The following is a 14,725-nucleotide window of genomic DNA, read 5'->3' as shown; positions in this document are numbered from 1 at the left end:
GCCTGGGAGCCTGATTTCAGCCGGGAACTTGCTTTGGGTGCCTTCGCTTTCTGCAAGCGTCGAACGACTTAAAGAACCAGCCTTATGAACTTGGTAAGCTGGATTTGCTTTTGAAGGAAGAGCTGGTCAGGCTGACCTTTGCAATGCAATGCCTGAGCATCTCCAGAAGGGCAATGGGCAATTTGCATGAGGCAAACCAGGTAGGAAAGGCTGTAGCTCAGTGGGAGAGCAATTGCCTTCATGCGGAAGGTCCCAGGATTAACCCCAAGTGGGACTGGGAGGGATTACTTCCTGAAGCCGTGGAGAGTCTGTCAGTGTAGACAAGGCTAAGTGAAGTAGACCAATGGTCTGTCTCAGTATAAGGCAGCTTCCTGTCTCCCTAGGAACCTGAAACTCAAGTCAAATCCAAATTTCAATGTGGAACTAGAAGTTGCCTGGAGTAATGTGGCTGTTAACCAGAAGGTTGGTGTTCAAGGCTACCCAGGGATAGCTGTGGACAGGATTCCTGCATTGCAGGGAGGGGGGTGGACTAGATGGCCCTCAGGATCCCTTCTAACTTGCTATTCTGTGAACTACATAGTGGCCATGATAACAAAAATGGGGGGCTGATGGAACATGTGGGGAACCCTCTGCAGATGAGAGGAATGGCTGCCTATTTCCTCCTGTACTTCTCCGTTCCAGGCCTTTTTCTTACCTTCTTCCCATCAGCTGGTCTTGTTTCCCTTTTCACAGCCTGGCTGGAAAGGGGAGAAATAGACACTGCCTGCACAGAAGAGGACCAGGCAGCGAAGGTTTGTGCACCACTTGTGCCCTTAGCAAGGGGAGGGAAATGTGGGTTGGGAGCCCCCAGGCTCCCCTTGTAAGGTCTAGCTTGGCCTTCTGATCCAAGTTCTCTGGCCACATCTAGTCAAGAGGTTTTTGAGACAACACACCAGACAAATACATTGAAAAATGGTACTGCTAACACGTCTTAAGCTTATCTTATTGCTACAGTGGTCTATCTGTTTTTAAAAAGGATGCACGCCCTCTGTGTGCAGGTGCTGTTTGCCCACCTGCAAAGCACAAAGGAGGGAGGGGAGGGCAAGGGAAATGAAAAGAGCAGAACCCGTGTGGAAGATCCACTTGGCCAAGCTCTGCTTGATGGATGGTCAAGCATGGACAGAAGTGCTCAGCAGTTCACATGACATGTGTAAAGCACTGCTTCTGAACATTTACACATGTGGTCTTCTGCATTACTATTTAATACTATTATTACTATAATCTGTAGACCTCAGGACAATTTACATCATCATAATCTTCATTATTATTATTTGTATACCACCCTATACCTGCAGGTCTCAGGGCGGTTCACAACATAAATATAAAGAATTGTTGTTGTTGTTTAGTCATTTAGTCATGGACCCCATGGACCAGAGCACGCCAGGCACTCCTGTCTTCCACTGCCTCCCGCAGTTTGGTCAAAATTTATAAAGAATACAGAATGCATAATAAAAATAGGAACAACAAGGAACCCCAAATCCCCCCTGTTATTCAAAGGCAGAGGTAGTGATGGCCACCAACGTGAATGGCTTTGGAAGAGGATTAGACAAATTCGTAGAGGATGAGACTATTATAGCCACTAGCCCTGGCGGCTATGTTCTCCCTTCACTGCCAGAGAAAGCATGCCTCAATACCAGTACTTACCAGTTTCTCCAAAGCAGCGTACAAGATTTCATGTGAACCAGCATCCACATCTAGTTATTAAGCGGCCATCAGTTCCCATCAGATTCATACATTGGTTTTGTTCTGTGGCACTCGTACAGCTGCCATTCTTTAAAAACAACGTGTGACTAAATTAATATGCATACTTGCTCTCCTTATAGGTTAGTTTGGGGTCAGGACTGTCTAATGAAACAGGGCTGGTGACAAAAAGAGCACCCACGAATTTGCAAGATGGGCCAGTAGATATTTGGAGAGGTCCTCCTCCCTGCTGCTTGACTGCTGTGGCTCATCCTGGCCTCTTATCACCTCGGAAGCTGCCTTGCAGGCTTGGAAGGCGTCCCACGTCATTAATTCTCAGACTGGTTATTGGGAAATGGGATGTTATCTCCATCCTGTTGTGCAGAAGAGCACCCTGGAGCTCAGGAACGACTTAAGTAGCACTGCTGTCACGGTACAATTGGGGGCTATGAGACTGAGAGGGATAGACTGATGTGTCTGTTGCCATAAATAACTTCCAGCTCATCCCTTCCTGGTGTCCTCTCACCTGCCCCCACCCCTCCCCACTTCACCCGATGTTACTCATCCTGTTCCACCACACTTTCTGTTCCAGGCTTTGTGCCTATGTTAGCTGCTTGGCAGGTTGGTAAGCTGTTTCCTGGCAGAGCCCAGTGGCTTGGGCTAGTGCCCTCGTGAGCAGGCTCCTCTGGAGATTTTGGCACCCACAGCAGAGGGCAAAAATGCCCTTCGGGTATCATGTGTCTCATCACAGAGGCAGGAGTTCTATGCTGGGGGAGCAGCAGCCACTAAGGCTAGTGATGGAAGCCTTTTAGAAGACGGTTGGTTGGTTGACTCTGTTGATTTACATGCTGCCTTCACATAATGAGCGATGCCCAAAGTGACTTACAAGTTACAACAAACATTCACTTATCAAAATACAAAGCACTGGGGGGAAAGGCCAGTTTACAAAATGTATTGATAAATTCAGATACCTCTATTCCCAGGTAGCACTTTAAAAAAGGGGTGGTCCTTGATTCCAGAAGCTCATAGTCATCGCAGGATGGATACCCCTAATTTTCACACTGGAATATTTATCATTTATTACATTTATATACCTTTATCTTCCAGGGATTTCGAGGGGCTGTACATGGTTCTCATCCCCACAACAACCCTGTGAGGTAGGTTAGGCTAAGAGATGGTGACTGGCCCAGGTTCACCCAGTGAGCTTCATGGCTGAGCAGGGATTTGAACCCTGTTCTCCTAAGTCCCAGTCCAACACTCTAACCATTGCGCCACACTGAACAGAAGGTGGTGGACTGCTAGAAATTTTAAAGCAGTGGCTGGATTTTCAGGGAAGCTGCTGGAGTGGTTTTCCTGCATTGACAGGTGGCTGAACTAGAGGAACTTTGGAGATCCCTCCCAACCTGATGGTTTTATTACGGCCGTATTTCAGATGCTACAGCTTTTGAAATTATGATTGGCAGCTTTGTGCAGGGATCACCACTTTTGGAAACTCCATGTGTATGTGGAGTTTCTGGGATGTATGTGCGCATGACAATACAAATCTCCCAGGAGTGACTCATAGGACAACTCGGGAAGCTTGCAGCTGGGCAGGGAGCCACAATCCCTGTCCCCAATGTATCCAGGAGAAGGACATCAGCCTATATGGAATGGACAAATCTTCCCCAGGAGTCAAGGGGGAAACTCAGTGCTCACCTCCCGATTGGGAGGGGGTGTCTGGCTACTAATGGGTCGTTTTTAGGAAGGTGAGCTGTGTGCAGTTGGAAAAGGAGAGATTGCGACAAGCTGAGCTCACAGCAAAGGCCTTTGGGGTGGGGAATGTGAACAGGGTCACTTGGGCAGGACGCACATCAGGTCTTTTAAGTCAGCGGCTGTGAGCGGACAGGAGCAGGTCCACAGAGTCCTGCATAAAGCTTGGGAAGAGAGCATAACCAGGATCAGGGGGAGTGTTGGGGAGGACTCACAACTCCAGGATAATGGCAGAGAAGACGGCTGTGGACCAGGGGGTGAAATGGGCAACAGACCTGATTGAACAGAAGCTGGCCCTGGAGGAGGAGGAAGAACAGGTGAGTCTTGGGGATGCATTCCTGGGACTCAGGAGGCAGACCCAGTGGCTGTACTGGATGAGGCCTGGGTTCCTGGATATCCACGGGAGGGAGACTTGACCCACAGAGAAGGATCTCATGTTCTTGCCAACCACAGGAGATGGGACAGCTTTACTATGAAGTGGTGTGAAATGGTTGTTTCGAAGCAGCCAATTTATTTCCTGTAACCTCCTTTCCATGTAATTAGCAACTAATATATTGGAAAGGGAGTCACCATTTTGACTGTTCAAGTAAGGGATGTTTAAGGCTGGCGCTGTTATCTCTGCCCCAAATGAAAATGTAATAGAAAAAAGACGGTCACAGAACTGAGAAATTGCACAAAACAAATGAAATACCGTGAAAATCCCTGAAACGAGAAGTAATTGACTATAAATATTATCTTGTGGAAATCAACTAAATAAAATAAAAAATCAAAAAGCTTAAGGAAAAAAATTAGAAAAACCTAAAATAGAACAAAGCCTTAACGGGATGCTGGCTACAAACCTCATTTCACTGAACTATTCAGTTTCCTCAGAAGGAAATAGAAAAATCATAAACTTTAAATGACCAAAATTCAAACAAGGGTAGAACCCCCAAAATTCTGACGTGTTTATAATCCTAGTTCGACCTAGGTAAAATAAAGCGCAGTAATAAAGGATTGAGGACTCAAAAGTACAGTTTCTAATACTCAATTTACAAAAAAGGTTTGAAAACCTAAATGGCAAGTTTTAAACAAAGCTCACTTGAAGAGTGGCTTATTTATTTGGTTGCGTTTATTTCATGTGCTTTAGACAGTTTGTTGTAGGCAGCCTAGTAATTATGCAGTGGTTATTCTGGGCAGCTTCAGAGAGATGCCCCACCAGAGATCATGGGGAGAAGAAGAGGGGAATAAGGATAACGCTGAATGATAAACTACCCCTAGGGCAGGCACGTCCAACTTTCTAGAGACTGCGATCTACTCCCACTGTAAAAAAAACTGTCAGTGATCTACCCATTCAATTTACCAAAGTTGTTGAGCTTTTTTTAGGGAGCAAAGTTGTTGAACTGGTTTTTTTTTGGGGGGAGGATCATGTGATCGATCACGGACCCCCCCCCTGCAATCGACCAGTGAATCGCGATCGACCTGTTGGACATCCCTGCTCTAGGGCCTCAAAAGAGACTGATGTGGAACATGGATGGCTCTGGGAGTGACAATTTTGAGGCTGACAGCAATTTTCAGGAAACGGGTCTCTCATGAAAACCAGTCTGCTTATCATTGTGATCATAGAATACATCTCATTTTTTTAAATGCGTGGAAAGAGAAGCCGCAGCTCACTACACAGTCAAAAGAAACGAGGTGTGGGATGTTGCAATGCTTTTCCTGTCTCCTGTTTGCTTCACCCAGAAACACCGTTCCTGCCCCACTGCAGAACCGCCGGTCGTGGCCCGGCTAGATACCCCACTTCTGGAGGATGAGAAGAAGCACGGGCCTCTCAACAAAGGTCTTGAGGGGCTTAAGGTGAGAGAGGCTGCAGCCCTCAGTGAGGCTCTTGTATCCTACTCTGTCGGGCACAAAGCTTTATAATGTATGAATTTATAATACTCCTGGGGGTATCATCCAGGATCTATCAATCCAGTAGTCACACGGATCCAGTGGAAGCGTCTTAAGTTGTCTTTCCTGGCGTTATAAGCCATGCCATGTTAACGGCCTTTCCAGTGTAGTGTAATGGCTAGAGTAAAGCACCAAGGTTGGGTGAGGCCTGGGTTCAAATCCCCGCTTAGCTCACTGGGTAACTCTTTGGCCAGTCACTCACTCTGTGCCTAATCTGCCTCCTCACAGGGCTCTTGTGAGGAAAGAGACAGCCGCAGCTCCTTGGGGGAAAGGTGGAATAAAACAAAAAGGGACGCGGGTGGCGCTGTGGGTAAAAGCCTCAGCGCCTAGGGCTTGCCAATCGTCAGGTCAGCGGTTCGAATCCCCGTGGCGGGGTGCGCTCCCGTTGCTCGGTCCCAGCGCCTGCCAACCTAGCAGTTCAAAAGCACCCCCGGGTGCAAGTAGATAAATAGGGACCGCTTTCTAGCGGGAAGGTAAACGGCGTTTCCGTGTGTGGCTCTGGCTAGCCAGAGCAGCGATGTCACGCTGGCCACGTGACCCGGAAGTGTCTCCGGACAGCGCTGGCCCCTGGCCTCTTAAGTGAGATGGGCGCACAACCCCAGAGTCTGGCAAGACTGGCCCGTACGGGCAGGGGTACCTTTACCTTTACCTTAAGTCAGGAAAGACCCATTAAGGAGTATGCCTGCTTATGGTCTCTCTTCCTTTCCCTGGGCATACATTCCAGATGAATTCCCAAGTGCCTTTCCTGCCCTCTAGTGGCTAAATACTTCCACCGTTCCCTAATATTGGTGTGATAATAATCAGTGCTTTTTCCCCCTAAAAGAAAATATTTAGGGGTACTCTCATTTTCCTACTCATATTGAAATACTGCCTCTCAATGAGGCCAAAGTCAGATTCACAAAATGTTCAGGGGTATGTGTACCCCTGCGTCCCCCCAGAAAAAAGCACTGATAATAATAGCCTTCCCAGGTACAACGCCCCTATCCTGACTCTAGCCAGTGCTGGCCCATCCCTGAGGTAAAAGCGGGTGACTGCCTTGGGAAGCAGGATCTGCAGATCCAGCCTCTATTGGCCTATCTAGATCAGTACCCTCTACACCAGGCATAGGCAAACTCGGCCCTCCAGATGTTTTGGGACTACAACTCCCATCATCCCTGACCACTGGCCCTGTTAGCTAGGGATCATGGGAGTTGTAGTCCCAAAACATGTGGAGGGCCGAGTTTGCCTATGCCTGGTCTACACTGACTGGCAGAGGCTCTCCAGGATTTCAGAGAGGATGAATCTCTCCCAGCCCTACCTAGAGAGGCCAGGCATTGAACTGGGGCTTTCTGGGTGCAAAGCAAAACACCCTTCCACCAAGCTATGGTCCTTCCATAAATCTCTGTATCAGTAGGACTTGGGTTCCTTCAAGCTCAAGTCGGACCACCAGCCATATATTGCAGCCTGCCCACTAGGTGCTTGACAGCCCCCCCCCTCCTCAATTTCTGCCGTTCCCTGACAGGCAGCCAAGCCAGGAGATTTACAGAGCCCCGATGGGCTGTCATTCAAGATCGATGGACGGCCAGCATGCAGCTTGGCAGGGCACAAGCTACGCTGAGTGTTTTTTTCAGTGCAGTACTAAAAATAAACCCAACACGGTAATATAGTAAAACAGTACATAAAAGTAACGTCGTTTGATCTGGCACCAGAGCAGGAAAGTTAATGTTCTGATAGCTACATAGGAAGTTCTGGGCAACATGTGCCGTTATTAGGTACAAATTCTGCCCACACCACCAGCAAGCCCCACATGGTAAAGAGAAAAGTCGTGGATATTCCTTTTATAATCTCCATTTCCTGCAGGAAGTTTCATTTCATAATGAGACAGCTGGGACTCTAGTTCGCCTGGGAACCCAGTTCTCTCATGCCTTTGGGGGACAAAGGAAATACACTCTGCATATGCTCAGATATGCTCCTGCATGCTCTAGGGCTGAGCTCTCTCTTTAAAAAGGGCTGAACCCATGGGCTCCATTGCAGAATGCTGCTGTTCCCAGACTCCACTGTCCTCAGCCTAGCAGGATATCTTGCTTGGAATCTGGAACAGTCCAACCACCTCCCCCCTTCTAGGATCTTTCAGACAGGCATTCAAAGGAAGTTGCTCTCTTGGTGAGTGAAAGGAGAGAAGCCAGCATGAGTCAGCAGGACTTTACATTGCTCATCACAGTGCCAATTTTAAATGTGAGGACTGGAGTAAACAAAGACAAAAATATTCCATTTGATCAGCAAGCCCTTGGTTACCATTAGCTGGCTGAGCCCGGCCCTACCATTAGGCAAAGGGAGCATTGTTGCCTTGGACAGGAAGCAGTGGAAGGCAGAGCTGTGTTGATGACATTGCCTACCCTGCACCTCCTGAGCTCCTCGGCCGTGTTGGGAGCAAGATCAAACTTCCCATCCACTTAGCACCTGCACATGGGAAGAGGGGCACCATCTCAGCCTTCGCCTCTGGGCAGGGCCTCTCGGGCCAGCCCTAACTGGAAAGCAAAAGAAAGGGGTGGGGGAGAGTGGATTTGCTGCTAAGGGGGGAAATAAAAGCAGGGATTTAGTCCTAAGCAAGAGTTTTTCTGTAGAAATCTCTCTTCTCCCACAGGGCCAGGAAAGGGTGCGGAAGAGCTCTGTGGACCTGAGACGAGAGATCATCCAAGTTGGTGGCACACAATACCTCTTCGAGTTGCGCAAAAAGCCTAAGAAGAAAAAAGAGGAGAAGAAACCAGAGCCTGAGCCAGAGGAGATTGTAAGGGGTGGGCGGAGCGTCTATAAGTGGGAGGGGGGGAAGGGACTACAGAGGCAGCAGCAGGGAGAGCCTGAGATTCACCCAGGAGCAGCAGAAGCAAGATGGCATAGCTCCAGTATAAGGGAGTTGCCTTATACTGAGTGGGCTTGTTGGCTCCACCTAGTTCAGTATCACCTACTCTGGCTGGCAGCATCCTCCCCAAGTTTCAGACAGGGGGACATTCCTGGTCCTGCTTGGAGATACCAGGTGCTCAACAGCTCTTCCCCCAGGGAGGAGTCCTTGGGCAAGGTCCCATGAGTGGGGCCCTCTTTGCTGTCGCTGTTGTTGCCTCTGCCCACTTGATTGCCCTCTCCCTTTGGCCACCATCTACCCGGCAGTCTGGAGGGAGAGGGCAGAGTGTGCTGGGCCTCCTGCTCTCTCCTCCTTGCTCTTATCCCTGCTCACTTGCATACTGGCAGCATCAGTAAGGAGGAAGAGCAGCAACAGCCACAGAGCCCAGGGGCTTCAGCGGTTGCGGGTGGTGGAGGAGACCCTGCTGGGGGGTGGGCAGGTGCCCAAGGACCCCCATCTCCAATGCTCACCCTGCAGAGAGCTAGTCGTGCTCCCAGAGCCCTCTCGAAATGCATACCCCATCCCATGGGATCAGGGATAGCTATGCCACTGCTCCTTTTTTCGGAAAAGCCTTTGTGATGAAATTTTATTCATTTTTATGGTTCGTTTCCTACAATTTATATGCCGCTTGATTGTTTACAAAAAGAAGCTTCTAAAATGGTCCAAGCTCCTCGCCGTGGGCTTTCAGAGCTTTTGCAACACCCACTGCAGCGTCGACCCTTTCCCCTGCAGACGGGCCCTGTGACGGAAGAGGACTTCTTGAAAGCAGCTGTGCAAGGCAAGGCGCATGTGGTGGACAAGTTCCTGGCAGACGGAGGATCCCCAAACGCCTGCGATGAGGTATGACGCAGGGAGCAGAGCTTGTTCTTTTCATGAAATGCCTTCAAATGCCATCACCCTATTCAGAGAACCAACCATCTCCACACTTGGGATAAGGCTTACAGCAGAGTATTGGTGTGGGGTGTGTCGGGGTGTGTGTGGCTTCTGCAAGCAAATCAGGATAATAATAATATAATAATAATTTATTATTTATACCCCACCCATCTGGCTGGGTTTCCCCAGCTACTCTGGGCGGCTTCCAACCGAATATTAAAAGCAATACAGCGTCAGACATTGAAAACTTCCCTAAACAGGGCCGCCTTCAGTTGTCTTTTAAAAGTAAAATAGTTGTTTATTGCCTTGACATCTGCTGGGAGGGCGTTCCACAGGGCGGGTGCCACTACCGAGAAGGCCCTCTGCCTGGTTCCCTGTAACCTCACTTCTTGCAGTGAGGGAACCACCAGAAGGCCTTCAGCGCTGGTCCTCAGTGTCCGGGTTGGATGATGGGTGGTGGAGACGCTCCTTCAGGTATACAGGACCGAGGCTGTTTAGGGCTTTAATGGTCAGCACCAACACTGCTCAATCACTATGTCATGTGAAGAAGCCCTAATTCTGTCCTTCACTTAGTTCCGCAGGACAGCATTGCACCGTGCCTCACTTGAGGGGTATGTGGAGATCGCAGAGAAGCTTTTGTCCCATGGAGCCACTGTCGACTTCAGAGATCGAGTAAGATAACCCTTCATTGCATCATTCTGTATCTGTGTCTGCTCATTCCCCACCACCACCACCCTGCTATCTCCATCTATGCCCATATATGCTTCTCCTAAGCCACTACTATCAGTTTCCTCTCTCTGGTACAGGGGTAGCATTTACTGGGTGCTCCAGGTAAAAGAAAAAAAAGACTGGCATTCTGAAAGCAAAGGAAGGACTGGACCCTGATTAATACAATAGACACGAGGCTTGACCAGCAAGACCCTGGGAGAAAGTGCATCCCACTCCCTGGCCCAGGTCATTTTTATTCACAAAAGAACTTTAACACAGCGTTTGTAAGAACCAATCAGATTTCCTCTGAGCATTTCAAAAAAACCCTACGTGGGGACAAAGTCAGATCAGAGGAAGCCTCTTAACTACAAAGAACTATTTACTATTTGAGCATGCATACATGTTTAGGCTAAATAAACAGGAGCCAAGGAGGAATGCATTTGGTAAACCCCGGAGGTAATAACCCACAGTAAAAGGAAATGCAGGCATTTTACCACCTCCATGTGAACTCTGTTCCTGGCCCTAAGATCTACCTAAAGATTACCAAAAGCTACCTCCTTCAAAGCTACCTCCTTATTTTTATGCACCCAGGATGCCTGGTAAGCAACTGGTCTGTGCAGAATGCTTTCCATGTGACTGTCAGGCATAGAGAAAATGGGGCAGAGATGCAGAGGCTTGTGGGATTGATCAGAAATCATGTTGATGACCCAAACCCAGTCAAAGCGATGCTTTCACCGCTGACACAATGGCTTGCTTCATTTTTCATAATTCCTCATAGCAATCCTACATGACCACTACAGCTTTGTTTATTTAAGTAACGCTAGGAGATGCAGTTGCATGAATCTCAAAAGGGTTTGGGGCAGGGAAGGAAGGGGGTGAACACAGGTGCAGGAGGGAGAGGTTCTCCTCTTCTGATGGATGTGTACTGCTTGGCAACAGCTGGACTCCACAGCCATGCACTGGGCCTGCCGAGGAGGACATCTGGACGTGGTGAAGCTGCTGCAGGAGAAAGGATCCAATCTCAATGTCAAGGACAAGGTGAGGAAGGTGGGGAGTCCAGGATTTGGTTCATGGTGGGAGAACAGCACTGTGGGAGGAACTCGGCAAGCAGACAGTTGTGGGGGAAGGAGATTTGTGCGGGAGGAGTGGAAAGAAGGAGGTTTTAAGGGACTGTGGGATCTTGCAGCTATTCAGGAAAGTGGCTCTGTTCTGGAGCAATGCAAGGTCCTTCCAATAAGAACGCGATGAAGCACATGATGGAAGCAGGGGGCACTAACATGAAATCATGTTTCCCCTTTCTCGCTCCCGTCTTCACCACCTGCCCAAATCCAGCTTCTCAGCACCCCACTGCATGTGGCCACCCGCACTGGCATGGCGGAGATTGTGGAGCACCTGATAAACAATGGGGTGGAGGTCAATTCTCGTGACCGGGTAAGAGGCCCTTTTTTGTGGTTGCTTATTGCAGTGCACCCTGCTCATCTAATTCCAGTAACTTAATGTGAGTCGAGGCAGTAATTGTACACACGCACACAGGTTTGTGTAGGAATCACACCAGTCCGTGGTAGGGCAGATTATAAATATAATACACAATGCATGGATACACAAAACCCTTTCTATAGGGAGGTGCATGCATGCACACAAAACAAAAAAAGGTAAAAGGAAAGATCAAGTTTTAAAAGGTGGTATATTAACTTAATAATGTCAATAATATCCCCTTCCTTATTGCCTTCAATTCCTGAGTCCTAGTCCTCGTTTCTCTTCTTTTCATTGAAGGCTGAGCTGCCCTGTATACCAGCGGTTCTATACCTCTCTAGTAATTTTAGCTAGGGATGCACCAACCAAGAGATCATCCATGGATATTCCCTAATCCCCAGAGTTAGTACCTTCCATCCATTAGAATGGGGAAATTGCAGCCTACTCTGTCGATGGCACGCAGAAAGGCTTTACGTTCAGCTGGCTTAAGTCTTTCATAGTACAGTATTTGCCATGCTTTTCTCTCTTTAGTGCACCAACTGATCTCTGCCCACAAAGCTATCTCTACTCAGTGCACCCAGACTCTCGTTTCGAAGCACTTGATCGATCTGAACTGGATGAGCAGGCGGATAAACTAACAATTTCTGCTAGTCTTATGAGCAGTGAGCATAAGTGTTCTGGTACCTGCCTGTCCTTGCCTTACACATAGTGGTGCTGCCATGTCTGTTGCAGGAGGGAGACAGTGCCCTGCACGATGCTGTGCGCCTCAATCGCTACAAGATCATTAAGATGCTGATTCTGCATGGGGCAGACATGATGGCCAAAAACCTGGTGAGTGTTGCCCCCTTGTGGCTTATGCATGGAATAACAATGCAAAGTACTAGATTCAGGTACAGGTAGCCGTGTTGGTCTGATGCAGTCAAAGGAAATTAAAAAATTAAAAAATTGTCCAGTAGCACCTTAGAGACCAACTAAGCTTGTTATACCCAGAACAAACTTAGTTGGTTTCTAAGGTGCTACTGGACAATTTTTTAATTTAATGCAAAGTACATTTGCTTCCCAATATGTCCTTTTGATTCATCATGGTTTGTGTCCAGGCATAGGCAAACTCAGCCCTCCAGATGTTTTGGGACTACAACTCCCACCATCCCTACCTAACAGGACCAGTGGTCAGGGATGATGGGAGTTGTAGTCCCAAAACATCTGGAGGGCCAAGTTTGCCTATGCCTGGTTTGTGTCTTTGATGTCACTTTCAATTCTGCTTTTGCCTGCAGAAGTTTTTGGGCAGCCATATAGCTTTGTTTCCAGATGGTGCATGTCTCATGGTCTCCTGCTATACCCCAGATGCTCTTGGTTTAGGGCTTCCCCCCTGCTTTCCCTGTGCTATAGTGCAAGGGTGCTATAGTGCAAAGTGATATCATTGTGGAAGCATTGCAGAACAACTACAGTAATAAAGTGGAATGATGTGGATGCTTCAGAATAAATCCACCACTAAGGCACTATTATTGTATCAGTGACATGTTTCAGACTACATTTGCAAAAAAATAAAAATAAAATAAAAATCTGTCTGGAGGAGACCCCAGAAGCATGCTTTCTTAATTTCAGGTGCTGCCTGTGTCAGTTTTTTTGCAGTCTGTTGGTTGGAAGCTGCAGTTTTGTAACCCAAGGATGCTGGTCTCTCCACAGGCTGGGAAGACACCCACCGACCTGGTGCAGCTGTGGCAGGCAGACACGCGGGAAGTGCTAGAGAAGCGAGAGCCCGAGGCAACAGAGTTGCCAGCATGAGCAAACGGACAAAAGATGGAAGTCCAAGCAAGGACGGTTCTGGACTTGGGAGAGGCTGTGCCATTAACACTCAATAAAGAACCAAGCAAACGAAAAACCCGCGGGAATCTGATGTCCTCTTTGGGTTGCTGTGAAGCAGGAGGTGACTAACTTGTGGCTCTGCACATACTGTGGGGCTCCAGGGCCCATCAGCCCCAGCCAGCATAACTATGGGAAGTGGAGTTCAACAACTTCTGGAGGGATGAAGGTGACCCACTCCTTTAGAAGTGTGTAACGGGCAGAAATTCAGCAAGTCTTGCTCCTATCAGCCTCATGTGTGACATTTTTGCCAGCCCCACAGCTGTTACAGGAGCAGGGACTTTCTTAGGTAAACAAGTGCTAATTTTATATCCACTAGGTCCAACTGAGCTGAGCTACCCACAATACCTATTTGATCCAGCTCCATATTATTCAGATAGGTGCACAATGGCAATTTTGCCCATGAGATGCTACAGTCCAAAACTGTGTGCACTCTGTTGCATAGGGGTGGTGGGGTTGAGCATATGTGGAAGTCAAGATTCAAAGCATCTCCTAGGGATTCTAATGAAACAGTGCATCTTTCCTCAAGTAGTGGGAAAGGCTCGGAGCCTGAGCAGCAGCAAAAACCTCAGCGTGGGCCTGATCTGAGCTGCTGTGATTGAATGACTGGAGATGAAAACTGGCTGCAAATCAAAAGCTATTCCAGGAAGGAAGGAATGGTGAAAGAATCAATGGAGGCCCGGCAGGCTCATATAACCGTCTACATGCAGATCTTTGCAGAGTCTTTTGTTGTCTATACCCAGAACCTCCTTCCTGTGTATCTACTCGCTAACTACAGTAGCTGGCAATAATATATCTGCCCCAAACCCCATCTCCTCTACATGGCACACACGCAATACAAACATGTGGCATGTTAAATACCAACTTCTAGGGGATCTGGGGTGAACAGGGCAACTAATGCTAAACTGGCTCAGCAAATGGAGATAAGATCTGCTGTTCAAGGTATAGAAATTCCTGGTGCCTAATATTAGGACAGCAAACTCCTCTTCCTCCTAAGAAGACTAAAGCATGTTCCACACACATACATAATAGATATAACACCACATTTCATAAAGCCGAAACAGCACATTGACGGCATAGTCCTATACATGTCTACTCAGAAGTCTTAGAGTGTACATAATGAGGCTTTCTCCCTAATAAGTATCTTTAGGCCTGCAATCTAAAACGTTCAAACAGATGGATGAATTACCAAAACCAGAATTCCCAACAAACCCACAGCCCCGCCCCCAATCCTTCACCCCTGCTAGCTGAAAGAAAAGCAGATTGGCGGGTGGGATTTGGGGCCCCTCCAAACATCCTTTTATTATGCATTTATGCTCAGGGTGGCATGGGGCAGTCATGAACAATTCCACTCTCCATACTGTCTGCACCTGCAAAGTTTGGGAACAGGGCATACGACTTGGCTTCCTATCAGGATCCAGCTGACGGAGCTGCTTCCACTCCTCTCTTCGAGTTTGAGAAGGGTTTCATGGTGCGGCGAGTCCGCTCTGCTTGGACTCCCACCCCACGCCGACGGGGCGGACTTCGCCAACTCTC

The 14,725-nt window shown here is 48.2% G+C and overlaps 1 protein-coding gene across 2 annotated transcripts; it reads left to right on the top strand.

The window, feature by feature from the left end:
- Nucleotides 1-3,368: 3,368 nt before the first annotated feature.
- ANKRD2 (ankyrin repeat domain 2) lies at nucleotides 3,369-13,208 on the top strand. 2 transcript variants are annotated; one of them, XM_028730556.2, is made up of 9 exons: nucleotides 3,369-3,785; nucleotides 5,188-5,301; nucleotides 8,018-8,161; nucleotides 9,005-9,112; nucleotides 9,719-9,817; nucleotides 10,793-10,891; nucleotides 11,186-11,284; nucleotides 12,059-12,157; nucleotides 13,013-13,208. In XM_028730556.2, exons 1-9 carry the CDS (start codon nucleotides 3,696-3,698, stop codon nucleotides 13,109-13,111), a joined length of 951 nt encoding a protein of 316 aa, XP_028586389.2. In that variant the 5' UTR covers nucleotides 3,369-3,695; the 3' UTR covers nucleotides 13,112-13,208. The 2 variants fall into 2 exon arrangements, with proteins under 2 accessions (XP_028586389.2, XP_028586390.2); XM_028730557.2 differs by lacking the exon at nucleotides 11,186-11,284.
- Nucleotides 13,209-14,725: the final 1,517 nt, after the last annotated feature.

This window comes from Podarcis muralis, chromosome 6 (assembly GCF_964188315.1).
Source record: "Podarcis muralis chromosome 6, rPodMur119.hap1.1, whole genome shotgun sequence".
NCBI lineage: Eukaryota > Metazoa > Chordata > Lepidosauria > Squamata > Lacertidae > Podarcis > Podarcis muralis.
Note: the sequence above shows the minus strand (reverse complement) of the source record. Positions and strands in the feature narration are given on the sequence as shown.